General features: G+C 50.9%; 1 protein-coding gene across 2 annotated transcripts; it reads right to left on the reverse strand.

Annotated features, from left to right (window-relative positions):
* Nucleotides 1-10954: 10954 nt before the first annotated feature.
* Nucleotides 10955-11798, reverse strand: SOX21 (SRY-box transcription factor 21). Of its 2 annotated transcripts, XM_028112082.1 has the most exons (2): nucleotides 11349-11798; nucleotides 10955-11282 (listed from the first exon to the last, which is right to left on the reverse strand). In XM_028112082.1, exons 1-2 carry the CDS (start codon nucleotides 11783-11785, stop codon nucleotides 10955-10957), a joined length of 765 nt encoding a protein of 254 aa, XP_027967883.1. In that variant the 5' UTR covers nucleotides 11786-11798. The 2 variants fall into 2 exon arrangements, with proteins under 2 accessions (XP_027967883.1, XP_027967882.1); XM_028112081.1 differs by having other exon boundaries at nucleotides 10955-11798.
* Nucleotides 11799-18048: the final 6250 nt, after the last annotated feature.

Genomic DNA, 18048 nt, shown 5'->3' on the forward strand with positions numbered 1-18048 from the left:
ATTTAATGTTTCTATATATTATAAAAGGGTCATCACAATAAGTGTAGTTACCACGTCACCATACAAAGTTGCTACAATATTACTGAATATATTCCCTGTGCTGTACATGATATCCCAGTGTCTTATTTATTTTATAACTGGAAGTTTGTACCACACAACTCCCCTCTGGCAACCACCAGTTTGTTCTCTGTATCTGTTAGTCTGTTTCTATTTTGTTTTGTTTGCTTGTTTTATTTTTTAGATTCTGCATATAAATGAATCATACAGTATTTCTCCTTTTGGGTCTGACTTATTTCACTTAGCCTAATACCCTCAAGGTCCATTCATGTTGTCACAAATGGCAAGATTTCATTCTTTTTGATGGCTGAGTAATAGTCCATTGTATATATAAATGTGTATACCACATCTTCTTCATCCATTCATCTATTCACAGACATTTAGGTTGCCTCCCTGTCTTAGCTATTGTAAATAATGCTGTCATGAATAGGAGACACACTTTTCTATCTTGACTAAGAGCAGCCCCAGATGGATACCCACAGTCATGATAAAGTGAATTTCAGCTTGGGGAGTAGAGTACATCACAAACAGCATATTGTCAAGGGGCTTCTGGTTTGATTTTTAAGGATGTCAAAGGGGAAATCTTATTGTTGCTAAGGGGGCACCATTCACACAGAATACAATGTGAATGATGCTTCGTAGTCGGGCATCTGATGGGGCTCACTTGGCACAAATTAGGAGCTCAGGAATAGCAGCTGTTAATTAGCAGCTCATCCCCATCTCCAAATGACTCAGGGTTCTCTGCCTTGCTATTATATGGATGAAATTTATCCCAGAGTGTTCTGTCCCGCTTTGCCCCCCCATATTTTAGTTCAAAATCCCAAGTGCCTTCTCCCATTCCTGACCCTTCTTGTGAGGGCATTTCCTCAGCCAGGAGCTCCCCTGAGCCAATGGAACCATTTGAATTCTCCAAACTTTCCCCAAGCCTTGCCCTGTGCTTCTAGAACTACCAACCGCTGTTCTTCCGGCAGGAAGAAGAGCCTTCAGTCGTGTACTAGAGCAGCCTTTACATCCACCTCACTGGTGAAGGTAATCCCCCAAGCCCACTGCAGCGGACAAGTCATTATTTTCAGAGAACACTTTTTGAGAAAGCCTCCAGCGGTACGATCTGGGTAGAATCTCGGCCTCCACCTGCTCCGCAAAGCTTCTGCAGGAAGACAAACCCTGCTCTTTATCTCAAGGACCGCATTCTCCAGACCTCCGGCTAGCGCTAGCCGGGTGGGGTCGGAATTCCTTCCACCCACCGAAACCAGCCTCCTGGTGGTGCGAAGCGCTTCCCACCCCCCACCCCCAGCGCTTCTTTGCGCGGGGAGGGGTCACTGTCCCCGGAGCTCGGTGGGGGCGGGGGGGTGCGGAAGCCGACTTTCCTCCTCTTACACGCAAGGTGAGGGCGAAAGTGGCAGCCCTGGGTGCGAAGTGGGGTCTGGCATTTCCAAAGCTGCGGGAGTCTGAGCCTTGAAGGAGGCCTCAAGATCCAAGGAGGCTTGGATCTCCGCTGGTCCCCGAGGCCCTGGCCCCGGGGCAAGCCACACCTCCGCTCTCGCCTCCTCCTGAGCCCCAGGGCTGCGCTGCGGGGCCACGGGCACCCGATTCAGGCCCGGCCCAGGCCTGTCACCCAGTGTGTGCCTGAGAGGAGACAGAGACCTGGGGGCCTTGGGTGGGTGCGTGTGGTGAAGCCGCCGAGGCCTGCGTGTACAGTCAGCTTTGTTATTTCTTCGCTCAGCTGCCAAAGACGAAGACGCCCTGGCTCCAGGGAGACAAAGAGGCCCAAGGGCGACTCTTCCCAGCGGGAGGTGGCGGGGGCTTTGGGAGTGTAGTGGGTGGGTAATTATTCCCCGCGGCCGCCCCTCCGCCCGCAGACATCAGAAAACAAACGGCTTCTGCGAGGGCAGTCCCCTCCCTGGAATGCGCCGCTCGACGTTTTCTTTCCCGCAGGTGGGTCACGACCTCCAACCGTTACACCCGGGGACAAGTTCAGGGTTCTCTAGTTTTGCGCAGAGACTCGTGTTGAGCAATGCTAGCCCCAAATGTGGAGAGGGAGAAGAGCACCCCCCACCACCAACACCTCCAGGTTCGAAAAGTCTGCACCTCAGTAACGCAAGTCAAGGCAGCTTTCCAGAAAGGCAACGGTGTCCAAAGACCCCGGGGAGTGGGTGCGTGCAGATCTGTGCCACCCGCCGTGCGCTCGGGGAGCCAGGTAGGGGAGGGTGTGTAGCCGGGTGTGGGGGCTCAGAGAGACCCATCGCTGCTCCAGCCGACCCACGGGCCCCGCCGTATCAGGAATGCGAGACTCGCCCGTTCCGGCTCCCCGCGCCCCAGAGACGTGAAAGGGAGCGGGAGGGCGCTGCCACAGCGGGCTCATGTTTATTCACGCAGCCTTAAACAGCGCGTTCGAATACATATTCATCAACTGCTCTAACTACTTACTCAAGTCTAGGTTTGCAGGAGAACACCGAGTCCCTGAAAAGGCAGAAGAGTAACTTGGGCTTGGGCTCTAGAAGCTCAAAGAAGCCTTGGTCTGGAGCAAAGCAGCCGGCGCCTTTGGCCCGCAGCCGCGTCCCCAAGCTGCCCGAAGTGGGGAGGTGGCTGAAAAGCGGGATTGGGGCGATTAGCTAAGGGCCTTATTTATGCCCCCAGGCTCACGCACGGGAGCTGCGAAGAGCTCCCAGGCTGTCCTACAGGGCCACCAGGGCAGATTTCCCAGGAAGAAACAAGAGATTTAGCGCTACAGTCCCAGGATTGCTACCGGCCCCTCTTCTAGAGTTCTACCATAATTGTGATTTATTTTTCCTAAATAAGTTTCAGGCAGCACATAATGTGTTTTCCACTGTGGGTCTGCAGGGATTAAACTCGTGGAGGACAGGCTGGCCCCAATTCCAGAGACTCCGCTTTCGAATGTGGCTCCAGCCGCAGAGCAAGGCGTTACAGGGGCTGGGGTGGGGGGGACCTTCAGGGCCTTCCCTCGCTTCCGGATCCCTCAGTTCCACGCGGAACCTGTCAGAGCCCGCGTGATCATCGCTTCCCACTCCCCGCCCTCCCCAACGGGACCGCTCTTCCAGGGACCTCGCAGAGGAGTCAGGGTTGGGGGGCGTCTGGAAGTCTGGGGTTCTCTGCCTCCTCCTGTATCCCTCACCTGCCCTCGGCAGCACCTTTCCCAGGTGTTGAACCTGAAGGCAAGAGGGAGTGTCAGTGGTGCTGCTTGTTCTATTATCTTTCCTGTCCTGATTTTTTTTCTTTTATCCTCCCTTTTCCTTCCGTTTCCCTCAGCACCCACTTTTCCTACTGCCTCCCTGAAAAGGTTCTGAATCTCCTCTCCCAGGCTCTACCTGCATTTTCTCATTCCTCGTCACTGAGCCGGTCCATGCAGGCAGAGTGAGTCCGCGTAGGCCACCATTCAGGTGATCCAAGTTAAAGCAAACACCATTACCAAAACTTCAGCGAAGTAGGAGAGAGTGAGGGGGAGCGCGCGGGAAAACGTTGTTGGGCAGATTTCCCGTGTGTTGGAGCACGGTCATAATTCCACGCAATTTCCTCCGTCTCTTGATACACGCCCGCATAGATTTCCAGTTTGTCAGACTCTCAGCGGCTGTTCCCAAACCCAGGCTTTACAATATGGTGGTAAATAAAGCGGGGTTCGCTCCAAACCAGGTGTGTGTGTGTGTGTGTGTGTGTATGTGTATGTGCTCCCGTGCACAAACTTTTGGATGTGAAATGGGCAAAAGAGGAAAGCGCTATAAAGTTCCCCAAACTCAGTGGCAGTACTTGCGGGGAACTCTAAGGAGGAGAGGCTGAGCTCCTGCGATGTCAAGGTGGTGACATTCTAGGAAGTTTGCTTTTCCCCCAACTCTGAGCACCGCCCCCCCCATCACACACACCCTGGGGTCCTGAGAATCCTTTTAAAGGCATTCCCTCTTCTGCAAACAGACTTCTCTCCACTCCTGACGTCATGAAAAAAGATAGCCCCAGCGTAGGCAACCGATCTGAGAAGCCTCACTTGGTCTCTGTTATCCGAGGCTGCACCTCTCCTTTTGAGATTTCAAGCTTTCTGCGAGTGGCTAATTACTTTGGGGTGATCCCGAAATAAAATACTAAGGCTGGGCTGAGTCGGGAGGAGGGTGCGCAAGTGAAATTGACAATCCAGTAATATAATTCCCCTGAAGAGAGTCTGAAGACGTCCTCGTAATTTCCCCCAAGAAATCTGGTTTTACTGGTCGATCTCAGTAGGAGAATTCTTTGCCTAGAGGCTGGAAATGAGTAATAGGCCGTGTGTCTCCAAGTGCTCGGCTAATATGATAATAAATACATTCAAAGAGAGCAACGGGGTGTTTACAATTAGTACTTTAACTTCTGCTGTTTGTCAAAAAGTCCCTAAATAACCCCTCCCCCAATCAAGCGAGGAGCCCAAAGGAGGTAGAAATCAGGTGGAAACATCTTCAAAAGGAATTAAAAAGCCAAAGCTGATTTTATTTCCTCCAGTCAAGTGTGAACGATGGGGTGGCTGCGGCAAGGGTGCTGGAGTCTACCTGACAAAGCATTCAGTGAGGGGCTGGGGTGGGGAGAGGGACGGGGCGGTAGGGGGTCACAAAAGCGAAGACGTCTTCGCGGGTTGCCTTGTAGATACCATTTCCCTGCTTTGCGTCCAGGAGGTCGCCGAAGGCCTGGCGGCCACCTTGAACCTGAAAACCCAATCCAACAGGTCCGCTGCCTCCCGCACAAATGCCCATCACCCCAATCGCTGTGAATTTTATCACCTTAAAGTGACTTTCAACGGGTTTATCCCGGATAGAGCTCTCCGCAAGTTTTTCAGATTTCAGTTTCTAAGAATTTGCATGTTTTAAAGCGAAGCTGAAACTGCGAAGGCTCGGGTTACAGTTTAAAATATGCGAGGCTTCCGCGCGGCCCCCGTCGCTTGGTAAGGCTCAATTGCTTCTTTAAAAAGAAGAAGGGGGGAAACCCCCACCGCTTTTAGAGTTTGGGATTCCACTCCCCCACCCCTGCCGCCCCTTTTGTCACCACAATTCAGAAGCAGTTGTCACTGCTTCTCAAAACCCAGTTTCCCGCCAGCCGTCGGGGAGGTTGGGAGCGCTACTGCTCCGAGCGCCCTCGGAGCTTCTGCGAGTCCGCGGGACCTGTCAGCTCCGCGGTCTGTAATTTGCATTATTCATTTAAGTTAGGCAACTCAGAAAGCGGCTGGAAAGCTCGACGGCTGGGTGGCCCAGCGGCCAGGCAGGCCTGGTGGTCAACTATCGAAAATAATTGACTTCGTTGGCTGTAAAGGCCCCTACGGACGCCCGCCTCCGGGGCAGCACAGGAAATCCAAGGACAGCCCAGAACTCGGCGGGTTCGCGCCCTGCCTCCGCCGGCAATTCAGACGGGAGGTTCCCCAGTCCTGTGGAATTGGGTCAAAGGCATGGAGACAGGAAGGGAAACGGGGCGGGGTAAGGGGAGAAAACGGAGAGAAAGTCAAGCTTTAAGTGTATTCGAATTCTTTAAACGGGTGGGTACAACGTTTCTACACAGCCAGGCGGGGCTTCTCAAAGGCTCTGCCTTTGGGGTGGATTTAGGGGTGAGGACAGAGATGGAATGGGGGGGCAGGAGTTGTTCGTCGCCTGTTTGGTTTTTATATCTTTTCCAGCGGCCCAGATGGACAAAGAAAGAACCCTCAGAAAAGTGGGGGCGATCTTCCCTCCCGGACCAGCCCCTCCCCTAGATAAAGGGGGCGGGGGTGGCAGGGGGCGGTGAAAGGCAAATCGGCCTTGGTATTCTCCCTCCCCCCTACATCCATAGGAGGCCCGGTTTCCCGCATTAAATTTGTATTCTTTCATTCCACAACTCTTCATTCGGCACCTACCAGATACCAGACACCGTATTTGACCCTCAAAAACGCTGCATAAATGGAAATCAGGCCCCAAACCCAGAGCCTAAGGATTGGCTCCCTGAAATGTTCTAAGATCAGCAGGCATCTTGGAATCGCCAGACTTGCTGCTCTACAGATTCCAACGCTGGGCAAACGGACACAAGGAAACATAACTTCTGCATAACTTTTACTTCTCCTTTCCTTTTTTCTTTTTTCAAGTACCAAAGCACCATTAATTAGAAGAATAATTACTGCTACCCTATATTATCCCAACCTGTTCAATTTCTATCTGCTGCAGACAATGCTAATAATGGCAATTATTGCTTCTATAAACATCCCGAGGCAGCACTCTCCTCCCGCAGTGTGTGTGTGTGTGTGTTTAAAGAATATATATAAAAAGTTCCCCCGCTCATTTGCATAGCTTCATCTTTACCTTTTCCCATTCAACCCTTGCAAAAAGCATATCTATTCAAAGCCCTTGCAAAAAGCATATCTATTCAAAGGGCATTTAGTCCATTTCTTTCTTGGCCGGTAAACCTATTCATCAATTGTTCTGCCTTGTAGATCGCATTCTAATGCTAATCTAGCGTGTTAAATATCTTTTTGTTCCCCTTTCACCGTTTTGTCATTCAGTTTATCCAGTTTTGGTCACCCATTTTATTTATTTATGCGCCTGCTCCTATTCAGGGGCTCATGTATTTTTTATTATGTTGTTTCACTGTCACGCAGTGTCAACTTAGTCTATTCAATGGGGGCTACTTGAAGGCCGGAGGGACAAAGCGTGTACACATTGCACTGCTATTCATTCCGGCCAGCTGGATCGGCTGAAAAAAAAACCTTGTGAAAAGAAACGCCTCACAATGGACACAGAAGAAGTGCACAATGCTAACAGTTTTCCAAATACCACTGATTGGTTTCTTCACAATGAGGAGAAAGCCGCCGCTTTTTCTTAGGTCCACTTCAACAAACAACACTCTCACAAAACCTCCCAACCCTGCGTTTTGTTCCCGGACAAAACCTCCTCGACTGTCTAAACGCTCCCACTGAAGGACAAAAAAAAAAAAAAAGGATGGAGGGGGAAAAAAAAGCTCTTTCACGATCTTCCCCCTTTTCTCCCCCTGCAAGAGAGAAAAAAGAAATGGGGGGGGGGTTGTCAGTGAATTAATAATATCAGTCTTTTAAAAGAAGAGGGCTGACCTTTGAGATGCACCGGGCTGAGGGAGAAAGAACGGGGGAGAGATTAATAAAGTTTGGACGGCGCTCTCTCTGCCTCCGCTGGGCTGTGGGCGCAAGAAAGACACCGACACTGGGGCGGGCGAGTTGCGGGGAACTTCCCTCGCCCGCAGGGGGCGGCGGCGGGGAGCGCCCGCGCCGAGCCGCGCTCTGATTGGCTGGCGCGCCGGTCCTTATCTGCTCCGGGGAGACGGTCAGATCGTCTCTCCATCTTCTGCGCCCCTCGCGGAGGCCGCCCGGGGTCGGGGGGTGAGAGGGAGACCGGCGCTGTTTTGTTCTTGTTTCTTGCGGTGGGCGGGGAGGGGGGGCAGAGGGGGAGGAAATTGTCAAGAGAAGTGACAATAGCCGCCAGCTCCACTGCTTCCCGGAAGCCGTCTCTCGCACGGCAGCGTCCCCCAGCTCCGGTTCTTATTGCTCAGGCAGAGTAAATTCCACCTGTTTGCGCAAAGCCTGAAGGCAACACGCCTGGCCCTTCAGATGGGAGGTTTGTTCAAAGCCTTTGGGCAACCGTGACTACCTAAAAAATGTCGTCGTGGATTTTTTAAACCTTAAAAAAGGAAAATGTAAGAAGGGAGGAAAGGGAGAGAGAGGGAGGGAGGAGAGAAGAATGAGAGAGGAATAAAGACAGGTAGAGAGAGAGAGAGACCTCAAGCCCGCATCAGCTCCTTGCCTAGTCCCAGCTCTGCATTTGTGGGCCACTTCCCGACTTCCACACACACACCTAGTTCCTTCTCCACACTCTTGCCCTCGAGTCGCTCCCACTTCTGCACAGTCTAACTTGGAGGGAGGCTTTCCCCAGACGCACCTTGTTGGCAAGAACACCGGAGTCGAAGAGGTGATAAACTGGTCACCCCCGGGAGGCCCGTGGATATACTCAAACAACCAAACAGCCGCACAATCTGTTGGCGACGTGACCCCGTGTGCGCACCCCCGGCAGCTTTCCCCCTCCCCTTACTCATCTTTCTAGTCCTCTTCTTATTCATCAACACTCCGGAGCGTCGCTCTCAGAAAGCGCGGATCTTTGGGAAAAAGGGAGGGGGCGGGAGGGGGCGGGGAATCTTCGGGCCGGTGGGGCCGAGCTGGAAGGCTCAGGGAGGTAACTAAGATTTAGGGCTGGGGTGATTTCCAGCAAGCCGCAGGAAGTTCCGTGTTGAGAAGTGATGGGCTGCTACAAAAGGGAAAGACGAAGCCTTGAAAGGATTTAATTAACCGTGTCAGGGATAATTACCCCTGGACAGTCCAAATTAGTTTTGCATAATCGCTCAGAACCATATGAATTAACTTATAATATTGCAAGGAGCTCAGGGAATAACAGGAGAGGGGTCGTTTTAATTAGTGAATCAGGGTCAAACCAGCAGAGCCTATTTCTCACATTTCCAAAACTTTTCATGGTTTTTAAAATATTATTCTGTTGGGGGAAAACAATGACTTTAAAAGAGTTGGGTCGCTTATAAAGACGTGCAGCTCCCGGAGATGGTCTCTGTCAATGGGGAAACTAGTTTAGGACCAGTTGAGTCCTGTGTCTTGAGAATTTCCATCTTGGTAGGCAGGAAATCAAGATCTTCCTACAGTTAATTTTTTTTTCCTCTGATAGTCTTCCTGGTGCCCTGTCATCTCCTTTCTAAAATGAAAATCCTTTATGTGAAAACTTGTTTAGCCCTGGAAATTCAACCCTCTCCTGCAGAACTTGTAATAATTATATTTTAATGCCATTCAGTATGGCGGAATAAAGCCCTAAAGAGGCCAAAAGTTGTACCTCGTCTTTAGCAGTGATTAGCCTTCCAAATAAAATCTTAAGGTGTAAACAAGGAATATGCCAAAGATACGTGACCACATTACACTGACTTAAGTGGTGGGGCTCTCCCACTACAAGATAAAGTGGTCAGACAACTTTCCTCTCTTAAAATGTTACTGGAAACTCATGAAATGCTTTGAACCGTCTGGATGTTTTCAATGGGTTCTGTTCTACTGGTTCATGAATAACCTTTCTTCCCCCCCAAGATAATACAACTACTTGGGTTTTTTTTTTTTTATCTTCTTTCCTATTCATGATTAAAAATGTGATAAATCAGGTTTTTGGCTCTGAATAACAATGGCTTGATTTAGATTTCCTAGTAAATCTATTCAAAAGTGAAACAAAGCCTGCCTTTGGAGGATACCTTACACTTCACCTGGACCAGGCACGTAAGGGCAATTCAGATAAAAATCTTGTTAGGAACTCAACAAGAAATAGAGGATTTTCTCTTTTCCCTGGTTCAGGCTTTATTTAAACTCTTTGTTCAAAAAAAATGAACAGAGTGATAGTCGGATTCTAATTTACAGATATAGTTTAGACGTCTAATATTAAATTAGAAGATCACACAAGAAAACCATTTACACATAAAGGTTAAAACCAATACTTAAACTTTTTAAAACTTTATATTACATAAAGTCAAAATGAAACTAAATACATGTTAGCCAACTTCATTCACAAACATTAGTCAAAATATATACATTTAAAAAGAAACAAAAAGCTATAATTGAGGTTCTTTTCTCTAAAATGTGTTTTATCATAATTTGCAAATGAATTGCAGGTAATCTAAAAAATAAGCTAATTAGGGAGGGAACTCCAAAACACATTTAAGCGGTTCAAGTTGGTGAAGAAATGCTAGCTGAAAATCAGAGACATCTGTCAAACAATTCTGGTTTTTTTCAGTTTTACTAAATAATAAATATATCATTACCACTCAGACGAAAAAGTCTGATTTAATCTTAGATAAAATTGCGATTCTGAAATAGTCCCGCAATTTTTAAAACTTAACTTTGACATTCGCTCAAAATGCTTGAGAGTCTAAAACTGACTCAAATTTAGGGCAACGCAAATAACACATTTTCAGACTCCATGTTTTCACGGACATAGACACATTTACAATCTTAAGGTGAACTCAGCCATAAGGGGAAAATAGGAACAGTGCCTTTTATCTTTCTGTAAACTGTGTCAGAAATCCAAGCAAGTGGACTCAGGGAGAGTTATCAGTTTTGGGTTTTTTTCCTAAGGGATAAAATCCAATTGACAACTTTTCATCTCGCGCATATTTCCTGTTTGCATTCCTTGCTCTTGAGAGCTCTTGCTCTCATTTGCATATGACGTGATAAACAAAAGAAAGCGCGATCATCTCACATACAAAAGGCCAGATTCGAGCCGGTCACTGGTCAAGAATGGATCCGGTCTGTGAGTTCTGCTTGAGAGAACAGAGATTTGCAAAGTCAAATAGTACAAATAGGGAGCAAGGCCGCTCAGAGCCATCTCGCTCTGAGAAACTAGTGACACAGATCAGCTTTTCCCTTGTGCCAGCCATTTCAGACCTAACACTTGAACAGAGTGCATGCGACACAGACCAGGAGGGGGGAGAAAAAAAGATAATGAGAAACAAAAACAAAACCGACAATTAACTTCCAACAAACAAAACTGCAAAGCCCAACGTGTCAGAAAAAAGTTACTCCTCCACCTCTGTGGGCCAAAACGCAACAGGTTCCGAAGTGCAAAGCAAACATCAACTGCTGTCGGATACGGCCGCCCTCCTTAAAATGGGCTGCCGCAGTGCGGGTCTGAAATCCTGTGAATCCACACGCACACTCGCCCGAGCACTCGCGCGCTCTGCCACTCGCGCCCCGACTGGCATCTCTGCCTCTGCCTGCACCTATACATCTTCTGTACATAGAAACCGGGGCCCCCGTCGCGGGAGGGCGCACGGGGCGGCCGCGGAGCTCGTACCTATACATATGTACACGTGTGCACACCGGTCCTCGCGAGGCGGCCCCGCGGGGTCATAGCGCGGCGGCGTAGGCCGCGGGGTAGGGGTCCAGCTGAGGCTTGCCCATGCCCGGCAGCAGGATGTAGGCGAGCGGCGGCTGCAGCCCGGGGCTAGGCCACGCGCTGCAGTTGCACGGGATCATGTAGCCCGGGTTGCCCGGGCTGGGGTGCGAGTGCGTGTGCCCCCCGGCGGCCGCGGCCGCCGCTGCAGCCGCCGCCGCCGCGCCGTGGAAGGCACCGGCGCCCGCGGTCGGGTAGCCCAGCGACGACGCGTACGGGAGGCCGGACGACGACGACGAGATCTCTGCCATCTTGGAGCCCAAGTCGAGTAGCGAGTAGGGACTGCCGGCGGCGGCGGCGGCGGCGGCGGCGGCGGCGGCCGCGGCCGACTGCGGGAAGAAGACGCGCGCGGCGGCGGCGGCAGCGGCGGCGGCCGCCTTCTCGGGATTGGCGAGCAGCGATTCAGGCACCAGGCCGCCGCCCGCGCCCGCGTGCAGCCCGGCGCCTGCCTTGAGCGCCGGGTGCTCGGCGTCAGCCACGCCGCCCAGGCCGTAGGGCACCGGGAAGGCGAACTTGTCCTTCTTGAGCAGCGTCTTGGGCTTGCGCCGCGGCCGGTACTTGTAGTCGGGGTGCTCCTTCATGTGCATGGCGCGCAGACGCTTCGCCTCGTCGATGAACGGCCGCTTCTCCGACTCGGTGAGCAGCTTCCACTCGGCGCCCAGGCGCTTGCTGATCTCCGAGTTGTGCATCTTGGGGTTTTCCTGGGCCATCTTGCGCCGCTGAGCCCGCGACCACACCATGAAGGCGTTCATGGGCCGCTTGACGTGGTCCACCGGCTTGGACATGCTCTCGCCGTGCCGCGACTGCAGCCCGCCGCCGCCGCCGCCGCCCGGGCCGTCGCCCTCCGCCCGGAGGAAATCAATGTTGGCTGTCCGCGGGGACCCGTTCGGCCTGCCCGCGCTCGCCGCGCCCCACTTCGCGCCCCGGCGTCGCTCCCGTCCGGGAAGTGGGGGCTGGGGGCCGAGCCCAGGGCCGCGCCGCGCCCCGGCCTCCCTGGTCTCTCCTGCCGATCGCCGGGGAAAATCCTCTCGGGCACAGGCACTTCTCGGCGGTGCCCCCAACCCACGGTGGCAGTTTGCCCTTTGCTTTCTTTTTGTCCTTCCTCTCCGGCTGCCTTTGCTCGAGAACTCCCCGCAGGTAGTCGCTGCCCAGCAGAACTCTCCTCCTCCTCGGTCTTTTCTCTCTTAAATGCAGAGCAGCTCGGAAAGTTGCGTCGCGAAGACCCCACCAAGTTGAGCCGAGGAGCCCGCCGCCGCGTGCTGCCAAGTGCCAAAGGGGGCCCTCGGCGGCTGGAGTGTTTGGGTTCTCCTCGGTGACTTTCTCATTTGACAGTAGCAGATGGGGGTGGGGAAGGAGGGGAGGTGGCCCGGGAGGAGGAAGAGGAGGGGTAGGCGGAGGAGGGTCCGGGCACAGCAAGGGAACAGCGCAGCAATGGATATAAATACAAATACAGCAGCACCAGCCGGTCTTCCTGACTCGCCGCAGGGCTCGCTGGTGGGAATCCCCCCCACCCCCAATCGGCTGGGGGTTCTGGGGGGGAGATGTCTGCCGCCCCAGCACCTGCCTCGCCGGTCTTCCTCTCCGGCTGCCGGTCCGGGAAGGAGGCTGGAGGCTTGAGCAAGCCTGGGGTCGCTGGGCCTCAGGGAAAATCCTTCCGGCTCGCCGAAGCGCCACGTCCCGTAGTCCCCCGGGCCATGCCGGCTCCGCTCGCTCTGAGCTCCTCCGGGGGCACCGGCCGACTCGGGCTCCCGGAGCGCGCCGGGCGCGGAGGGCGGCCCTGCAGCGGGCCTGGAACCGGCCGCGACCCCTCCCGGCTCGTCTCGGCCGCCGCCCGGCACTTGCAACTAACTTGGCCCAAGTTTCCTGCGCCGGCGCCGCCGCGCCCCTCTCGGCGCGCTCGCCTCGGTGCGTGCGCCCGCGTGTGCGCCGCGCCCGGGGCCCGGCTCTCCCGGTTTCTCCGGCCAGAGCCGAGCAGGCGCCGGGCGGAGGTGCTGGAGGAGGAGATTTAAGGAAAACGCGCCATCACCTCTATTCGCAGGTCCGCGCTGGGGCTGCTCCCGCTTCCCCCACTCCCGTAGCACAGTGGGCCCCTTCCTGGCCCAGGTCACCACTCCGCCGCTCCCGAGGCGGCAAGAGCCCTGTGCACGGGCTCAGGTAAGTGTGGCTACCTGCGTGTGCACGCGCCCGGAGCCGGCGCTGGGTGTGCATGTCCAGCCGCGACTGAGTGTGTGTATATCTGCGGGCATGCGGAGGAGGTGGAGCCCAAGACTCCAGGAGGGAGGAGGGACCAGCGGAGCCTCCTCCCGCTCCCACACCCCCCAGGACCGCGAATTAAACTGGATCCCCTCCGCCTCCTCCATACTCCTCCTCCCACCCGTCTTCACTCGAGAGCAGGTTGAGGCGAGCGGAGAGCTAGGAGCGCGCCGCGGAGTCTGCGCACTGTTTGGTGTTGGCAACCCCTGGTGTCATCCCGGCTACCCTGTCACTGGTCGCGGCTCTGGGATCCTCTGCCCGGAGGAAGGAGGAGCGCAGGAGGAGGAGAGCCTCTCCAACTACGGCAGAAGAGGGGACGCACTCTAGAAAATGTTGGAGACTTTTCCTAGGAAGAATGCTCAGTTTCCTTGGAGGTCCAGATGTTACTTGCAACAGATGCTGCCCGCATTTTCTTGCGCTGGTGACGCACCCAGTCTGAGGTAGTGAAGTGAAAAATAACGGAGGAGGAACTGAGCGTGCTCTTGGCAACCTTCTCGGAAAGGAGCTCGCCCAGGCTGAGAATAGGCATCCTTGGCTGGCTGTTCAGCTCTTTGAAAAATCTGAGTGTTTTGTTGTGTTTCTAGTCTGGTCGACAGAGCCATCTTTATGCTGATCTCTTTAAGGTACAGTTAACTTAACACTATCTCACTTAAATGCACAGACAGGGTGAAGGTATTTAGAATCAGAAAGTGTCAAACGTCGCTCTGAAAGAACAAAGTAATACATACCAATCACTCTGTACTGAAGTAGCTTTATGCTGTTAAGCTCAGTTTCCTTCGGAAGGAAGAGTTTTTTCCTTATAATTGACATGCAAAAACAGCATGATTTTGTTTGCATATTTTTATCGCTTCTTGGTGTGCTGCAATACACTCATAGCATGAGCAGTCTGGAGGTTTTATTCACAAGTGGGCCTGTCTTTCAGGGACAACTTGCTTGCCTTCTTTCTTTGGCAGTTAGGATTACACCTAGCCTTGTGGTGTGTGCAAGTAGGAAGTTCTATAAGTGGTTAACTCTTTAAGACTTCCCTGCAGTATATGTTCATCCCATACGCACACACACAGACACAGAGTACTGATTGTAGTAATAAAAACTGTTTGGGGCCATTAGATTTATTTAAAAGTTAGGCTTGTTCTATTGCTCATTTTAAGAATAGTGATTATTGCTTTCATTTTAGTTGCTGTGACATAATAGAAATGTGAGCCAATAGTGAAATGTATGGGAGTCTACTTTTCTAACAGTATCACAGTTACAAATGTTTACTTTGTATTAGTTATGTCCTTGTATTGCTGAAATAATTGAACTGATTTCTGTAGAACCATATTCCTTTACAGGCTCTATAAAGCTACCCTGTCATTCACAGACTCTGGGTGGAGTAACGTTAAAACACTAGCAGGTGTAATTACATAGACTAGAATATTAAATATACTGTTTTGTGATGATAAACTACAAAATTATTATCCCTGAGCTTTCAACCTAACTTGTATAGTAGGTTTGAGACAAAAATATTATACGCTGTCATATGAAGAACATATGTGTGGGGATGCAAGATTTGGAAAAACTGTTATTTACTAAACATTGTGAATGAAGTTGAATCTAATCATGAAAATTATCTTGACATATACAGATAAAGACTGAGAAAAGATATTTATATTGGTGAGTTAAATTATAATCTACTCTTTTCACCAAATTTACATTTAAAAATCTATTGTAATAAATTATTACCATGGAAAAATGCTCATATATGCCATTGAAATGTGTGCTTATATGTACAATGTCTTATAAAAAGTAAAATACATAAGCTTCCTTGGATATAATTTTATAAATTGTGCAGTATTGCCTGTTTAGTGATATTAAATGACCCAAATTTGAAAGCTCTTAAGTCCAAGAAGGTTGAACTGTAGAAAACAAAGGTGCTTGCCATACCTAAAAAGAAAATGGCTCCTTGTGTGTTTGTTTGCCTAGTCACCAAGTTAAATTTCACACATTTCGAAACAGGAGGGATTTGCTTTTCAATTTCGGTTTTCAGGGGATCAAGAGTCTTGGCCCATACCCTTCCCAGCCAACGCAGGGCCCTCACAGTAAGCTGGGAGTGAAAGGCAGGCAAGGTGGCACTGATACTCTGAACCAGCCTTCACACCTCTCCTCTGAACCTGGCTGAGCTATTCACAAAGTTTTTATGCCATCCTCTTTCTTACGTGCCAAAATGTAAATTCAGTTTTAAAGTCCACAGATCTTATGCTTGAATTGATATGAGGTTATATTTTTGTTCTTTTTTTTTTTCTCTAAAGAAGAAAAACACCGAGAGAGAGAATAGTCTGTGTGAGTGAAAAGTGAAGGCAAAATAAACTGAAAGAGGATTCTAAGTTCGATGGGCTTTTGATCAGTAGAGTCTGTGTGGGCTCTCTATTTTCCTTGTGGCCACGTCATACCCATGATCACAAATCTGTCTCATCAGAAACTGAGAGGCAGACCATCTCTCCAAAAAAGTTTGTGAGTCTGTGTAAATTCAGTTTCTTCTTTTCCCCCTGAAGTCCTCCCCAGTAAGTGGTCTTTTTTCAGTTCTAAAGCTTTCACTAGGAGGCAGCAATGAGGTTGTTGGGGGAATTAAAAACAAACAAAACAAAACAAAACAACCTTGGCAACACCAGACCGACTGGCTTTCTTTCTCTTTCTCTTCCATAAAAGAGGGGAGACTATCTGGGTGTCAAAGGAAGACGAGGGATCAGAATGAACAAAATCATTTTCCTCCATCCTTTCTGTCCCCACTCACGTACTGGATTTTCACCAAGCTGGCTCACCAACACATTTTCCTAAAACCATGGAGGTGGTGAACCACGGCACAGAAAGCACACTAGTGAGGGACCAGGAGTTGAGCAGAAGAAAGTGGCTGGGCAGTAAAGGTGACGCCTTCAGAGTACAGAGGCTAAGTCTCTGCACCTGGGAACGCTAGCAGCGACAGCTAAAGAACTTTGGGGTTCTGGACTGAAGCAAGTGTAATGAAAGAATTCATAAGCTTTCATACCTGCATAGAAAGGTCATACAGTCTGTTAGTCTGGTTAAGGAGGAAATAAGCAAAATGTGACAAAAGCTACCCTATTTGGGCTGTTGTCACAGTTCTCTAGTCCCACTCCTCGACCTTCCTAGCTCTTCTCCCATCAGCCCCACCAAAGGGGGCAAACCCCAAACCTGGGGTCCACAGAAAGCCAAGGAGACAAAAGAGGCCTTGGATCAGGCACGCCAGGAGCCAACAGCTGCACAAGTGGCCCTTCACTGGTTCCTGCTAAGTTTTCATCTTTTTGAGATGTCTGTCCCTTTCCCCTCACTGGTCCTGCTGTACCTGGAAACCGGGACTAGACAAATCAACCACGGAGACCCCTTTCCTCGTCCCTCCTTAGCAGTGCTCACGCAGGCTAGCATCTTCCAAAAGGAGCTTTGCCTAGATGACAGAGCAAGAAAAACAAAACAATGAACAGCGCTCTCTCTTGGCTTCCCTCCTCCCCGTCAAAAACACCCAAGGGAAAAAAAGGCAACGCAAATAATACAAGACAGACAACGTCACAAAGTACTGATTTCAGATCCCAAGACTTTCTTCAAAGCAATGGAGAGATTTACCTCTCTAAGGACAAGAGGTTCTTGAAATGGGAGGGAGCCAGCCATGAATAAACCCAGAAATGAACGAGGCCATTCGGCGTACCCCGTGGCCCATGTAATGAAAAATCATCCCAATCCATGCGTAGATGAGGAGACTGCACTCTGGTGTGGTGGGGTTACTTCTAAATTTCATCACCACACGGGTTCTGGTTGGTTCCGAGAAGGAACAAAGCTGAGAGAGGGAGTACCCCGTAAGTGTTCCAGCAGGGTGGTGAAGAAGCCATGCTTTTGGCTTTCCAAACATCCCCAGTCTTACTGTCCCCCTTCCAGCGTCCACATGGCCCCGCCCTGAGTGTTCCTCCCCCTCAGATTCAGTCTCCTGTCTAAGGGTGGGTCTGCTTTCGAGCTCAGTTGCTGAGCAGATCGGATCACTTTATAGCTATCATATATTCAGTTCCTAAGATACCATACCTCTTACAGACATTATCTTGTTTACTTTTTAGGAGAGCTCTGTAAGGTAAGAGCTACCTCCATTTGCAATGAGGGAACCAAGCCTCAGAGCAGATGAATAACCTGCCCAAAGACCCACAACCCCAAATGGAGGAACCGCCTTTGAATTCAGTCGATGTTCCTCACCACCACCACTCTGAGACCCGGCACAAGACTCAGCCCCCTCCTGGCGCAGATTCTTAATTTCCACCTACATCCTCAGGCCTTCTGTGACTCACTCCACGCTCCACCGCCCCTCTGAGGGAGTGCCCAGTGGCAGTCTCCCCGGGAAGGCGTTCCAAACCCACCGCAGCACCCCAATCACCTACGGGAGTCTCTTGAAGTCCCGTGCTGGCTCCGGCAGTTATCAGCACAGATTGGGTCTCAGCTGCAAGCCTCAGACGCAAGCCTCTGTGGGCTTCCCACTGCAAGCACCCCAAAGTTGCAACCCCGAAAGAACCCAATCTCTACCCTCTCTCTGACGGCCGAGGGCCGCTAAAAGAGAGTCTCCTACCAGTGATCTCTAATCTCAGTCTTTCCTTCCCTCATCCCTCTCCACCTTTCTTTTGTAAACTCCAAGTACACGAAGTCGGTATAATCGCAATTCCCACCCGATTTATGACATGCTCCCCGGATTGCTCCCTCAATGGTCTGTTTGTTTAATAAGGTAACAATGAATCCACCACTCAAAATAAAATCTGCCGGTAAACCTGTA

The sequence above is a fragment of the Eumetopias jubatus genome, unplaced genomic scaffold (genome assembly GCF_037043125.1).
Source record: "Eumetopias jubatus isolate StellerSeaLion01/CBP00866 unplaced genomic scaffold, mEumJub1_p1.0 scaffold_3, whole genome shotgun sequence".
NCBI classification, from domain to species: domain Eukaryota; kingdom Metazoa; phylum Chordata; class Mammalia; order Carnivora; family Otariidae; genus Eumetopias; species Eumetopias jubatus.